The sequence below is a fragment of the Papaver somniferum genome, unplaced genomic scaffold (genome assembly GCF_003573695.1).
Source record: "Papaver somniferum cultivar HN1 unplaced genomic scaffold, ASM357369v1 unplaced-scaffold_21, whole genome shotgun sequence".
NCBI lineage: Eukaryota > Viridiplantae > Streptophyta > Magnoliopsida > Ranunculales > Papaveraceae > Papaver > Papaver somniferum.
The window spans coordinates 5,244,463-5,257,337 of NW_020631041.1; the positions used below are offsets into that span (position 1 = coordinate 5,244,463).

At 35.6% G+C, this 12,875-nt stretch overlaps 2 protein-coding genes across 2 annotated transcripts; one reads left to right on the forward strand and one right to left on the reverse strand.

The window, feature by feature from the left end:
• The first annotated feature begins 2,879 nt into the window (after window positions 1–2,879).
• On the forward strand, window positions 2,880–6,427 carry LOC113340346 (pectin acetylesterase 5-like). The gene is made up of 12 exons (XM_026585553.1): window positions 2,880–3,141; window positions 3,248–3,330; window positions 3,816–3,945; window positions 4,072–4,148; window positions 4,292–4,381; window positions 4,512–4,636; window positions 4,746–4,806; window positions 4,898–4,954; window positions 5,091–5,168; window positions 5,257–5,356; window positions 5,441–5,586; window positions 5,841–6,427. The coding sequence occupies exons 1-12, from the start codon at window positions 2,937–2,939 to the stop codon at window positions 5,973–5,975; spliced, it is 1,287 nt and encodes a 428-aa protein (XP_026441338.1). The 5' UTR covers window positions 2,880–2,936; the 3' UTR covers window positions 5,976–6,427.
• Window positions 6,428–8,852: 2,425 nt separating this feature from the next.
• LOC113339477 (cold shock domain-containing protein 4-like) lies at window positions 8,853–10,855 on the reverse strand. The gene is made up of 4 exons (XM_026584740.1): window positions 10,764–10,855; window positions 9,864–9,984; window positions 9,647–9,706; window positions 8,853–9,107 (listed from the first exon to the last, which is right to left on the reverse strand). The coding sequence occupies exons 1-4, from the start codon at window positions 10,853–10,855 to the stop codon at window positions 8,853–8,855; spliced, it is 528 nt and encodes a 175-aa protein (XP_026440525.1).
• Between the last annotated feature and the right edge of the window lie 2,020 nt (window positions 10,856–12,875).

Here is a 12,875-nt window from a genome sequence, read left to right on the forward strand (position 1 = left end):
TTTTCCATTCCATAACTGCAATCATTGCACCTGACCTATTCATTCATTTCAGCTCAATTTCACCACTGCATTTACCATTATTTGTTGCAGCTCCACCACCATAGCTCAAACCACCCCCATTTGTAGTTTACCATCACTAATCAAACTTCAAAAGAACTGCATCTACAGTTATCCATCTGCAAAAACATCAACTACCACCACCAGACCTGAACTTCTCATCCTTCCATCTCATTTCTTCCTTAAATCAATTAATCAATAGCAGCAAGCATTTCCTGTCAAAATCCTAACTCCATTCCGTTCGTCTCTTCTTCACTGAATTTAAAACCTTTATACGTGACTGCCAACAGATGAAACACGAAGAAAAATGAACTTAAAACCCTTGGTATCACCTGGTTCTTCTGCCAGTCGAGCCCAAAACCCTTCAATCTCAAAACTTCAACTTCAACCTTTTTGGCACCGTTAGTTCTGTTCCAAGCCAACATTACTGCTAACACTTGCTCCCTGCAATTCCATCTCAGACTCATAACACCATTTGTTCTCCACAGACTTTCCTTTAACAACAAAATCTAATTCTTGCTTGTTCTATTTCCTTAGCTTTGACATTCTCCGCAGCAACACACAAACCCATTTACCATCAGTTGTGACTTCTCTGCAGCAAGACCCCAACAACAACCAGCCTTTTAATATCAATTCCTGCAGCTGCAATATGCCTGCAATTTCAGCTGAAATCATCGCTGCACACAGCAACAATTCCTGCTTCACTGAGTCAACAATTTCACATGTTCATCTCTTCGGTCATCAAACCACACCACCAGAAACTCGTTCCTTCCAGTTCACTAGCAATCACCCACCAGTTCATTGTAAATTGCACTCATTCAATTAACATAGTGCCTCTCTGAGATAGTGCTCACAACAATAGAGATTATACTACACCCACTAGTTCAGACTCAAACCATCAGCTCTCCACATTTCTGAGCAACATAACCCTCTCCCAAATACTTCTCAAAACAACAACAACGGACTCAAATCGATTCTACCACCACCTATTTCACATCAACATCATCTCATCTCTCTTACAACACCATCTTTTTCTCAATCCAATCGAAACCCAACTTCTATTTCTTCATCTGTATCTCAATTTCGGTTCTTCAATTACCGATTGCAAGCTCCGTTCATACCTCTTCTGAATCTCAACCTCCACAGCAACAGATCCCATCGATCTCAGCCTCCACGGTAACCATTTCACTCCAATTCCGTAATCAATTCACAACAACCACAATTAAACCCCTTTCTCAGCTTGTCTTTGACATAAACCACCCTTTTTTGCAGCGAACACCATCTTTCTATGCACTAACAATCAGTCAAACATCCTTCTGAAATCAATAAATCTTATGGTTTTAGACTCGATTTGAGCAACCCATTTTCCTATTCATCAACAGAAACCCATTAACGCAAACATTGATTGACCGTCAGCAACATCGATTCACTCTGTTCTTCATTAAACATCTCATATATTCATTTTCTTGTTTTAATCTCTGCATAAACACTCATGCATTCAAGTCAATTACAGCACGATATTGGTTCATAATTAGAATCGATTAAATTGAAAGTACAATAGGAGATTTGAGGGTTGTATGCATGTTGAATATCGGTGAATCGAGTGCAAATTGATATTCATATTTGGGTTTTAATGATAAAGATTGAATCGACTCGGAGAATTTGTCTTCGCTGGATCCTTCACAAGTTGTTGATAAGATACACTAGATTGGGAGCATCTGCATTTCTTCCCCAGTTTCATATCGAATATAAAGACCTAACCTAAAATTGATTAATCTAACCCGTTGATATTTTCGTAGAGATGTAATATCCATACAACACGTGGCAATCTTATATCCCATCTAATCTAACCCGTTGAATTTTTCGGAGATCCACCCTGTTATAAGATCAAACATAATTAACCATACACGTGCGTAAAGGGTATATCGGTAATTTCGGTGTCATTAACTCAACCGAATTGACCGATAAATTGACAAAACTAACGGATTTGGATGGAAACATGGATAGAGGCATAGATTTGCAAATTTGAAAAAAAACAAGCCTATGGTTGTCTATTGGGTTGAAAATCAGGCCTATATCTGTTTATAATCCTAGTTATATCGCGAGCAACGACGCTCAACCTTCACAACTTGCTTGTGAAACCATACATTTTGCCAGCATTAGAAGACTACTTATTGGGTACCGATGGAGAACGAATACTTCCTAGGTTATTGAAGAATTACAAATGTTTTAGCTATTTTTGCAACTTTAGTTTTAGAATCTTCTCTAGGACTCATCGCGTTGTGCTCTTTTCCTTCGTCAAGATTTTATCCCTTTGGATGTGGGTTTTCCTTGTCAAGGTTTTTAACGAGGCAACATATGCGTGTCCAACACCTTTTGGTGATTTTATCTTTTACCTTTTATTGTCTACCATTTACTTTTCTTGTAATACCTTTATTAATATTGTTGTAACCACGGCTACTAACGCCACAAGTTAGTCTGTTGAATGAAATATCTAATTTAAAAAAGAAAAAAAAAAAAAAAAACCATTGTATTAGATAAATGAGTTCCATGTCTCCAAATTCTTCTGCATGACCTGGCCTGTCTAAACTCTATCACAGATTCACAGACTAAGGTGGGAAAATGGGACCCAAATCATCATGTTTCCATGGCCAGACCAGCCCGTAAAATTTCATGCACGCTTATAGTTGACACGCCCGCCTTATCCAACCCGGGGTACTGGTCGTTCCGTTCTACCAGGGCCAGCCCACCACGAGTAAAACGTTATTAATGGTTGTTGACTTTTGATTATCCAAAAAGTCTTCTCTATTAAGAGAGGGAAGTACTGATTAGCTAGAGAAGATAACCAAAATTACAGTAACTCACCATCATCATCAACCATGGCAAAGTCTATACTCTGGTCAAAATGGGGCAGAAAAGAATGGATAATAACAGCCATTGGATTCACTGTTCTTTCATCAGCTATTATTCTGACCCTTGACTCGTCATTATCATCATCAGTATCAGATCGTGTTCCTAGTCAAACCCAGAGAACCCCTCTTGTTGATTTGATTTTATTGCGAAATGCTCAGCAAAAAGGAGCTGGTAATCAAAATTTGAATCTCAATTAAATTTTATAATGTATGTATCTATTTTAAGCTAAAGACTGAAAATATTTAAGCTAATTTTTGGATGTTGGTTTGGGAGATAGTTTGCCTGGATGGAAGTTCACCCGGGTATCATTTCAGCAAGGGTTTTGATTCTGGTACCGAGAATTGGCTTCTTCACATTGAGGTACATACACTAACACTAACTCAATTCCTGCCACTTTTTACACTCTTCCAATTGAAAATTAAACCACTTCTCATATATATATATATTGATTGAGCCATGGTGCGACAGCAACCCTCTCACATGAAAACCTTTATGCTGTGTTTCATAGTTTTCGCGTGGCATTTCATTTACTTCTTTAATTCGAAAAATAAAATAAAATTGAAATTGAACCCAGTATTTCTCATAATGGAAACCACTTCTTTTTGGAGGGAGTTTTTTATTTTTAGCTCGCAGCTGCATTTTTGATGTTGATACAAAATATTCAAGAAGCCCGTTGTGATTTTTTTTTCTTTTTCGGGATGTAATGTTTTTTGTGAGTTTTCCCCACGGTTGGCTGGCGAAATGGAATATACTACAAGCATCCTACAATGCCGTAAATGGCTCAAACTAACATGGAAAGAAAAGTAATGTAGTGTGCTTATTTTTTATTGTTCCTTCTTGTCAAGGGTGGTGGTTGGTGCGATACAGTGGAGTCATGTACTCTGCGTAAGGGGACTGCGTTAGGATCTTCTAAGTTTATGTTTCGTAGAGTTCCTTTTACTGGCATTTTCAGCAGTAACGAGTCACAGAATCCTGGTAGTACATTTATTTCGCGAACACTTAGTCGTCATTTTGGACGCATATAATATTTTATAATCTTCACTTTTCGCTAAGTGTATAACCTTCTTAGACGCTTTTTCTTTTTGGCCTTCTATTCTTCAGATTTCTTTAACTGGAACAAAGTAAAGATACGCTATTGTGATGGGGCATCATTTGTTGGGAATCAAAGTGAACCCGAGGTGTATTCCCTGGAAAATTTTGAGCATTCCTTGAAGAGCTAGATGTTTCATTTTTGGTTGTCTTAGTTGATAGTCACATCACTTTGAAGGTATCTTTAACTCTTTTAAGTAATTACAAATTTCCGTTACTTTTTCTGGTGTAGAGTGGTTCGGGCCTCTTCTTTAGAGGTCAGCTCATCTGGGATGCAGTCATGGAGGAACTCCTTTCACTAGGTTTAGCTACTGCTCGACAGGTCTGTATTTATACTTTTTTGTTGCGAGTGAGACAGCTAACATTAAACAGTTGATGTTGTATAGTTGTATTCCGAAGTTAAGTCTTGAAAACTTTCCTGCCATATAGATGTAATGATTGGGAACCTGCAGGCTCTTCTTTCCGGATACTCTGCTGGAGGATTGGCGGCTCTCATACACTGTGATGCTTTTCAAGAAATGCTGCCTAAAGAAGTTAATGTCAAATGTCTCTCAGATGCAGGATTTTTCTTGGATGAGTATGTGTACTATATGATATGTACTTCAAAATTCAAACCTTTATTTAGTTCATCTCTTCGCTGTAACTTATGATGTTTAATTGGTACACATGTGTTGCTGCCTCTTCAGGAAAGATATATCGGGAGAGCGCACCATGCGATCTTTCTATCATGCTGTATCAAATCTTCAGGTGTGCTTTTATATCAAAATAAGAGCTTCTGTAGTCACCAGAATAAAATGCTGGACTTTTGTCAATATTTTGTGTGATTGTGGTTTCTCAGGGAGTGACAAAGGGTTTCCAGAAGGACTGTATCTCGAAAATGGAATCATCTGATCAGGCAGGTCTCACTCCATATATATTGTTAATATAATTATTTGATGGTTATATCGTATTCTTCTGCTCCTTCGCTGCTAAATATTATGTTCCTCCTAACAACCAGCTCTGATGTCTTTTGAATTGCTATATATGTGCAGTGTTTATTTCCCCAAAATTTTGTTAAGTACATAAAGACGCCAGTTTTTCTTGTGAATCCTTCTTACGATTGGTGGCAGGTAAGAAGTGTACATATCATTGTTCATTTGTTCTTTAGAGTTTCTGTTTTTGAATACTGTCTTATGCTTACAGTTTGATTATGATTAGATACTACACATTTTGGTACCATGTGCATCAGATCGTAGTTGGTTAAAATGTAAACGGAATGTTATGGATTGTAATCCAAGCCAACTTGAGATACTGCACGGTAACAAGTCACAACTTCACTTACAAAATTTGAAATATCGCAAGGTACAGAATAGTTACTCATTTATTAACCTATCCTTCACAGGATACCGGAATTCTATGCTAGAGCAGCTGAACCAATTCCAATATAGCAGGAATGTGGGCATGTTTATAAACTCATGCTTTTCGCACTGCCAGACATGGATGACCAAGACATGGCATTCTGAGGACTCCCCAAGAATCAACAATAAGGTGATAATATTAATTTGCTTGAGTACTATTACCCTGCTAGTTCTGTCGTTTTTTGTTAGTTTAATGCATGATGCTACAAGGCTTAAATGTGCAAACCTGTAGCAAAGAAGGATTGATAGAAACCAAATGTTCTTTCTAAACTTTGAAGCCAAATAAAAAGACATTAACAGAGACGCTTAAAAACAGCTTGAAATGATGTTATATATACTTCTGATATCATACGACGTGTTTTCTTAAACCCTCTTTTTCAACAGACAATTGCAGAAGCAGTGGGGGATTGGTATTTCGACAGAAAAGCTGTTAAGGAAATTGATGACGGCCCATACCCCTCCAATCCTACTTGTCACAATCTGGACTTCAATGCTTTTCATAAAGCAAGACGGGCTTAACGCAATTGGTCGTCAGCAAATAACTATGCAGGGCGCCATTTCATATCGAAAATGATCACATATGGGAGCTGCAAATACAGATCCTTGTATTCTTTTCAACTTCAGTGGTGCCAAAAGAGAAAAAAATGTACGGTATGATATCCAAAAGCACTTCATTTGTTGCCTTCGTCATAATTGTACTAAATGGTTTCCATTCTCTTATATGCTCTTGATGGCGGAAGAAAAAAATGGAAATTGTGTTGCCAGGGTATGACGTGGATGGTGATGTACTTAGGCTAGAATAGCCAGGTATACCCGGGCATGCACCAAAAGTGCATCAAACTTTATCACAACTCTATTATATTCTAGCAAACGTCCTGCACCTCCCTTCATGTTGACAGTTATTTTTAGCGATCAATATCATACGTGACCCTCCAAGTCGTTGAGCACTGAGCCAATGACGATTCTTTCTTTGTTTGTTGGTGCAATTATTTTTCTCGTCAGTGAAAATATTTTTGACACTTCCTGTTTTTTTCTGATAAAAATAGAAAACACACTCGCTTCTAAATACTGCAAAATAAAGATAAATGAATGATTAAATGAGGTGTATTAACGTGTATTAAGTTAGGTCACTAACCTAAATGTTGGAAACAGACACGACATTATGAGAACCATCCACATGCAAGAAAATGTTGTTAAGCAAACCACTGATTAAGATTGTTTTAATTGACACAAGAGGAGAAACAAACAAACAAGCAAGATTTCATTAACACAGGGCACATGATGCGAACTGTACCTGATATTTGTTCTTGGATCTATAAATTATTGGTAGTATATTCGATCTCGATTGATTGATGTTTCTATACAAATCAAGAACGATGAACGATTATATCTTACTGGTACCTATAATAAGGTAAAAAAAAAAATCTTTTTCCTTTAATATTTTGTCCAAGTACATTGAACTTTTAATGCTACCCAATAGATCGGTAGATACTGGCTTCAAGTGGAATAAGAACACAGAGACTGTCCGTTCCGGTAACTAATGGACTGGTTAAATTCATCCCCTTTGGTCCCTGACTCCCATGGTATGCTCCAGAGAGTTAAGTAAGTTCCGTCGTTTCAAAATAAAAAAAAAACGGTGATCCTTCCTTGACAAATTACTACGTATGTCAACATGAAAATGATTTGAGAGTTGAAACTTTTTGGATGAAATTCAAGGGTCGAATCATCGTTTAATTCTTTTCATTACATTCCATTACAGACCCCCTGCTAGATGCTTCGTACATCACCGAATACAAATAAATACTCTTAATTGTAATTAATTATGTTTAGTTAGAAATAATTTATAGCTTTTATTACATAACAGTTTTAGAACAATATTAAATGTGCCTAATCACATCAGTGGCACTGCCAAAAACCATAACTCTCCAAATCTCTATAAGTATAGTCAGACGAACAAACAAAAACGTATCGAAGTCTTCAATGAATAAGGAAGATACTCTTCTGCACAATGATCATGAAGTCGAAGAAGAAGTATGGGATTGTGGAAGTCCATTATATGATTCATATGAATTAGTATCTCTTACTCATGTCATTGAAAGGAATTTTATGGTCTTGCCATTTTCTGTTATCCGATCATCTAAGAGGTTTAACGTAAGTAGTAGATTCTCAAGTGCCAGGGATCTAATTGCAAACGTGGGTACTTCGACAAGTATGAGCAGAGATAATTCTTTTAAGGTGAGTTCAAAGGTATTACTTAGTGATCATGCTACGAGGAAGATCATTAAGAAAAAGACGAGAACAGACAAGGTTATTAAGAAGATTTTGAGTTATATTTCATGTGGATTAAGATCTAATGGCCTTGTGTTTTTGAGGAAATAGAGATCTAATGGGCAAAAACATTGTATGAGCATGTATATCTATCATAGATTTCATTTGGTGTGCATCAAAATTACAAGATTTACTGTCCATTAATCATTTATCTTAATCAAAATAATACAAATCCTTTCTCTTTGTGTGATTTTTTTTATTTATGATTCATGTGTACATACAAGTAAATTTGTTGATATTATCGGCCTGTATTCAAAGCGAAACCTACCTTGTCCCAAGAAATTTGAAGTTTAAGAAACAAAAACTTTTATATGCTAATTATATTTCTTAATTTTAAGGCTGTGTTTGATAGGAGTTAATTCTATGGAATTAGCCATCTTTCCATAGAAATAATGTGTTTTCCGTCGTTTGGTCAAAAATCTGTTTCCATAAAATTGCAATAAAATCGTGGCCTAAAGTATGTTTTAAACTCAATTCCGTGAAATTTCATGAAAAGTATTTCTTGGTAATGTGTTTAAAAAATCCATAGAAATACTTTTTTTGTCAATTTATTTCTATTCGAGTAAATGTTAATAACATTAAAGACTATGCTAATCACACTTTATTCTATACTAAAGAAAATAAATATATAAAAACGAATTATTCTGCAACTGTGATTTCATCAGCTCTTCTAAATGATCATATTACATGGAAGAAAATGGTAAAAAGAAAATTATACCTTTTCTCATGGAATAATATGTTGTTTGGTTCCTAGGGGATTGAAGTAATTATTGAGACTGAATGTTTAATTTTGTATCAAGATCTTTTTCTTTCGTCCGAAAAAACTAACGGTCTAAGTCCTTGAAAAAATATCATTTGGTACATTAATAGTTCTTCGAAATTACTTAAAAATACATTTATAATTTCATAAAAAGGTTCGAATATATCAAACTGTGAAATCTTTTGTAGGATGAAAAACTAACCAATTTATATGGCCAATTTTTTCCTCTACAAGACTGTTTTCTCAAAGCTGATATTCCCGACAGAATTTGCAAATAAGATATAACAAATTACAACGATCTAAATGACTTATTGAGTAGCAGCAGCAGGAACTGTAACTTTTGGCACTATGAAAGTTTGAGTTAGTGTTTGACTCATACCACCAACACCTGCAATGCTCTGTGATAGTGTTTGTTGCACCTGCACTGTACTGCCAAATCTGCCTCTACCACCTCTTGATCCTCTACCACCTCTTGTGCCTCTAGTACCTGTTGAACCTCTACCTCCTGCATTTGTTGATGATGATGCACCAGCAGCAGCACTATAGAAATACTTTATTCTATACTAAAGAAAATATGTTGGTAATCGTGGCCTAAAGTATGTTTTAAACTCAATTCCGTGAAATTTCATGAAAAGTATTTCTTGGTAATGTGTTTAAAAAATGCATAGAAATACTTTTTTTTGTCAATTTATTTCTATTCGAGTAAATGTTAATAACATTAAAGACTATGCTAATCACACTTTATTCTATACTAAAGAAAATAAATATATAAAAACGAATTATTCTGCAACTGTGATTTCATCAGCTCTTCTAAATGATCATATTACATGGAAGAAAATGGTAAAAGGAAAATTATACCTTTTCTCATGGAATAATATGTTGTTTGGTTCCTAGGGGATTGAAGTAATTATTGAGACTGAATGTTTAATTTTGTATCAAGATCTTTTTCTTTCGTCCGAAAAAACTAACGGTCTAAGTCCTTGAAAAAATATCATTTGGTACATTAATAGTTCTTCGAAATTACTTAAAAATACATTTATAATTTCATAAAAAGGTTCGAATATATCAAACTGTGAAATCTTTTGTAGGATGAAAAACTAACCAATTTATATGGCCAATTTTTTCCTCTACAAGACTGTTTTCTCAAAGCTGATATTCCCGACTGAATTTGCAAATAAGATATAACAAATTACAACGATCTAAATGACTTATTGAGTAGCAGCAGCAGGAACTGTAACCTTTGGCACTATGAAAGTTTGAGTTAGTGTTTGACTCATCCCACCAACACCTGCAATGCTCTGTGATAGTGTTTGTTGCACCTGCACTGTACTGCCAAATCTGCCTCTACCACCTCTTGATCCTCTACCACCTCTTGTGCCTCTAGTACCTGTTGAACCTCTACCTCCTGCATTTGTTGATGATGATGCACCAGCAGCAGCACTATAGAAATACTTTATTCTATACTAAAGAAAATATGTTGGTAATCGTGGCCTAAAGTATGTTTTAAACTCAATTCCGTGAAATTTCATGAAAAGTATTTCTTGGTAATGTGTTTAAAAAATGCATAGAAATACTTTTTTTTGTCAATTTATTTTTATTCCAGTAAATGTTAATAACATTAAAGACTATGCTAATCACACTTTATTCTATACTAAAGAAAATAAATATATAAAAACGAATTATTCTGCAACTGTGATTTCATCAGCTCTTCTAAATGATCATATTACATGGAAGAAAATGGTAAAAAGAAAATTATACCTTTTCTCATAGAGTAATATGTTGTTTGGTTCCTAGGGGATTGAACTAATTATTGAGACTGAATGTTTAATTTTGTATCAAGATCTTTTTCTTTCGTCCGAAAAAACTAACGGTCTGAGTCCTTGAAAAAATATCATTTGGTACATTAATAGTTCTTCGAAACTACTTAAAAATACATTTATAATTTCATAAAAAGGTTCGAATATATCAAACTGTGAAATCTTTTGTAGGATGAAAAACTAACCAATTTATATGGCCAATTTTTTCCTCTACAAGACTGTTTTCTCAAAGCTGATATTCCCGACTGAATTTGCAAATAAGATATAACAAATTACAACGATCTAAATGACTTATTGAGTAGCAGCAGCAGGAACTGTAACCTTTGGCACTGTGAAAGTTTGAGTTAGTGTTTGACTCATCCCACCAACACCTGCAATGCTTTGTGATAGTGTTTGTTGCACCTGCACTGTACTTCCAAATCTGCCTCTACCACCTCTTGAGCCTCTACCACCTCTTGTGCCTCTAGTACCTGTTGAACCTCTACCTCCTGCATTTGTTTATGATGATGCACCAGCAGCAGCACTATCTGTAGGTTGAGATGATGATGCAGCAGCAGCAGATGTTGAAGCAGCTCCTCTTCTTCTTGTTTCCTTTCTGCCTCTCCTACTGGTACTAAGCTCATGTGGATCTGGATAAGAAGTAGAGTGAGATCCTCCTTAAACCATAGTTCTTTGCCTCTTAGCTTTTGGATTAGATCCAACAGGTGCACCAGCAAATGTTCTCCTGTTGTGCCCAATTGTCTTACACCTTGTACAACTTCTAACCTTCTTCTCAGTGTGACCTTCATCATAAGCTCTCTTTCTTTTCTTACATGGTCTCCCTGGTTTTCTGATATCAATAGGAGGTCTCATAACTAAGCCTTGTGGCTACACAAAGAAACAAGAGATAAATAGAGAAAGAGATAAGAAGAAGAATTGATAAGGAAAGAGGAAATGAAACAGGATAATAAGTAGTGGAAGCAAACCCTAATTATTAAAGAAATATTTTGTCATAAAGTGAAAGATTCGTAACACTTAAAATTACATAAAAGGACAAAGGAAAGGACAAAAAAAAGAGTAAATAAGGGCAAAGTTGGTGCTTACCTCAACCCAGTCTTCTCTGCCCAATAATAAACCTATATCAGGAGCATAAGTTGCTCTCAAAGCATCAACCAGATAGCACTTGTCAAAATAACTGCCACCAAAAGATAACAACGTTAATAATGTCTTGGTTCAACTAGATTGCAACCACATTATAAATGACAAACTACATAAAAAAATTAATTTTAAAAAAAGGCAAGAAAACTCACTCAGCCCAATTGATTCTCATATCCATCAAAACACATACATCATGTATGCAAGGGATTCCTCTAAGTTTCCACTGAATGCAACCGCAAGTCTTGTCAACAATATCAACTTGAAACAGAGCATTAGTTTCAATGTTCTTCACCTCATATAACTTGCCATATACTGCTCCATTTGGTCTCAGGTGAGCTGTGCATTTCTCCATCTTCTTTATCAACTTCATAACTTCTGGCACCAAGGTTCCAAGATCCAACTTATCAGCCTCATCTCTTCTCTTGTAAAACATACCCATAATGAGTTGACCATACATCATTCCAAGGTTACAAATGGGCTTGTCTCTCATTGGACCAGCCATGTTGTTGAAGGACTCACGGAAGTTGTTGTTGGTGTGCTCAGATGAAGTAGATTGGTCATAGAAGTCCATAGACCATTGCTTTGGTTTTCCTCATCATATATTCTGCTGTTGCTGGAGACAACTTCACAAGTTCATCCATGTGGGTCTGGTGATTAAAATAAGGATAACATTATTAACCATACCAAAACAGTTCTCAAATAAAAATAAAATAAAGAGAATGCAGCATCATAATACTAACCTTCCAATGTCTTTCCTTGTAACATAGTGCAGCATTGCAAACTATGTTATGGAGCTTTGTACCTTTATAGTATTTTTTGAAATTTGCGTACATATGCCTGCAGGTGAAAACACAACAAGATTATGATCTGGAAAATATAACTACCCAACTAAATTATTCAAATTCAATTTTACAAACTAACATTTACCTGAAACAGTATCTTTGGTTATGATCTGGAAACAATTCAGTAATGGTTTCTAACAGCCTTTTTTGTCTATCTGAGATAAAATTCAGCTTTCCTCTAGGATGGTTGATAATATATGGCTTCAATGCTTTCATAAACAAGTGACAATTCTCACCAATTTCATTCCTAGTTACCATTATAGCCAATGGGACAATTCTATTCTCTACATCCAAAGCAATTGCAGCCATCAAACAGCCACCATGCTTTCCAGTCAAATGGCAAGCATCAAAACCTATGACGTTTCTGCAACCATCATGAAAACCTTTTAGTGGTGCTGCAAAGGCAATGGTCATTGACTCAAAGCATCCATCAACACTGCAATAAAACAAGTATTTCCATCAATGTTCAATTTCAGAGTTAAAAACAAGTGAAAATAAATACAACTTTACATCTATAAACTATGTAAATTTGCAA

Excerpts from the sequence above, each read along its gene's own strand:
- LOC113339477 (XM_026584740.1), bottom strand. The coding sequence starts at position 10,855 with ATGCAGGAGGTAGAGGTTCAACAGGTACTAGAGGCACAAGAGGTGGTA. Across the intron at positions 9,985-10,763 it reads GATTTGGAAGTACAGTGCAG|TGCTGCTGCTGGTGCATCAT; the intron begins GTGCAACAAACA and ends GTATTTCTATAG. Across the intron at positions 9,707-9,863 it reads GATTTGGCAGTACAGTGCAG|TCGGGAATATCAGCTTTGAG; the intron begins GTGCAACAAACA and ends TTGCAAATTCAG.
- LOC113340346 (XM_026585553.1), top strand. The coding sequence starts at position 2,937 with ATGGCAAAGTCTATACTCTGGTCAAAATGGGGCAGAAAAGAATGGATA. Across the intron at positions 4,382-4,511 it reads GTTTAGCTACTGCTCGACAG|GCTCTTCTTTCCGGATACTC; the intron begins GTCTGTATTTAT and ends GGGAACCTGCAG. Across the intron at positions 4,807-4,897 it reads ATGCTGTATCAAATCTTCAG|GGAGTGACAAAGGGTTTCCA; the intron begins GTGTGCTTTTAT and ends GTGGTTTCTCAG.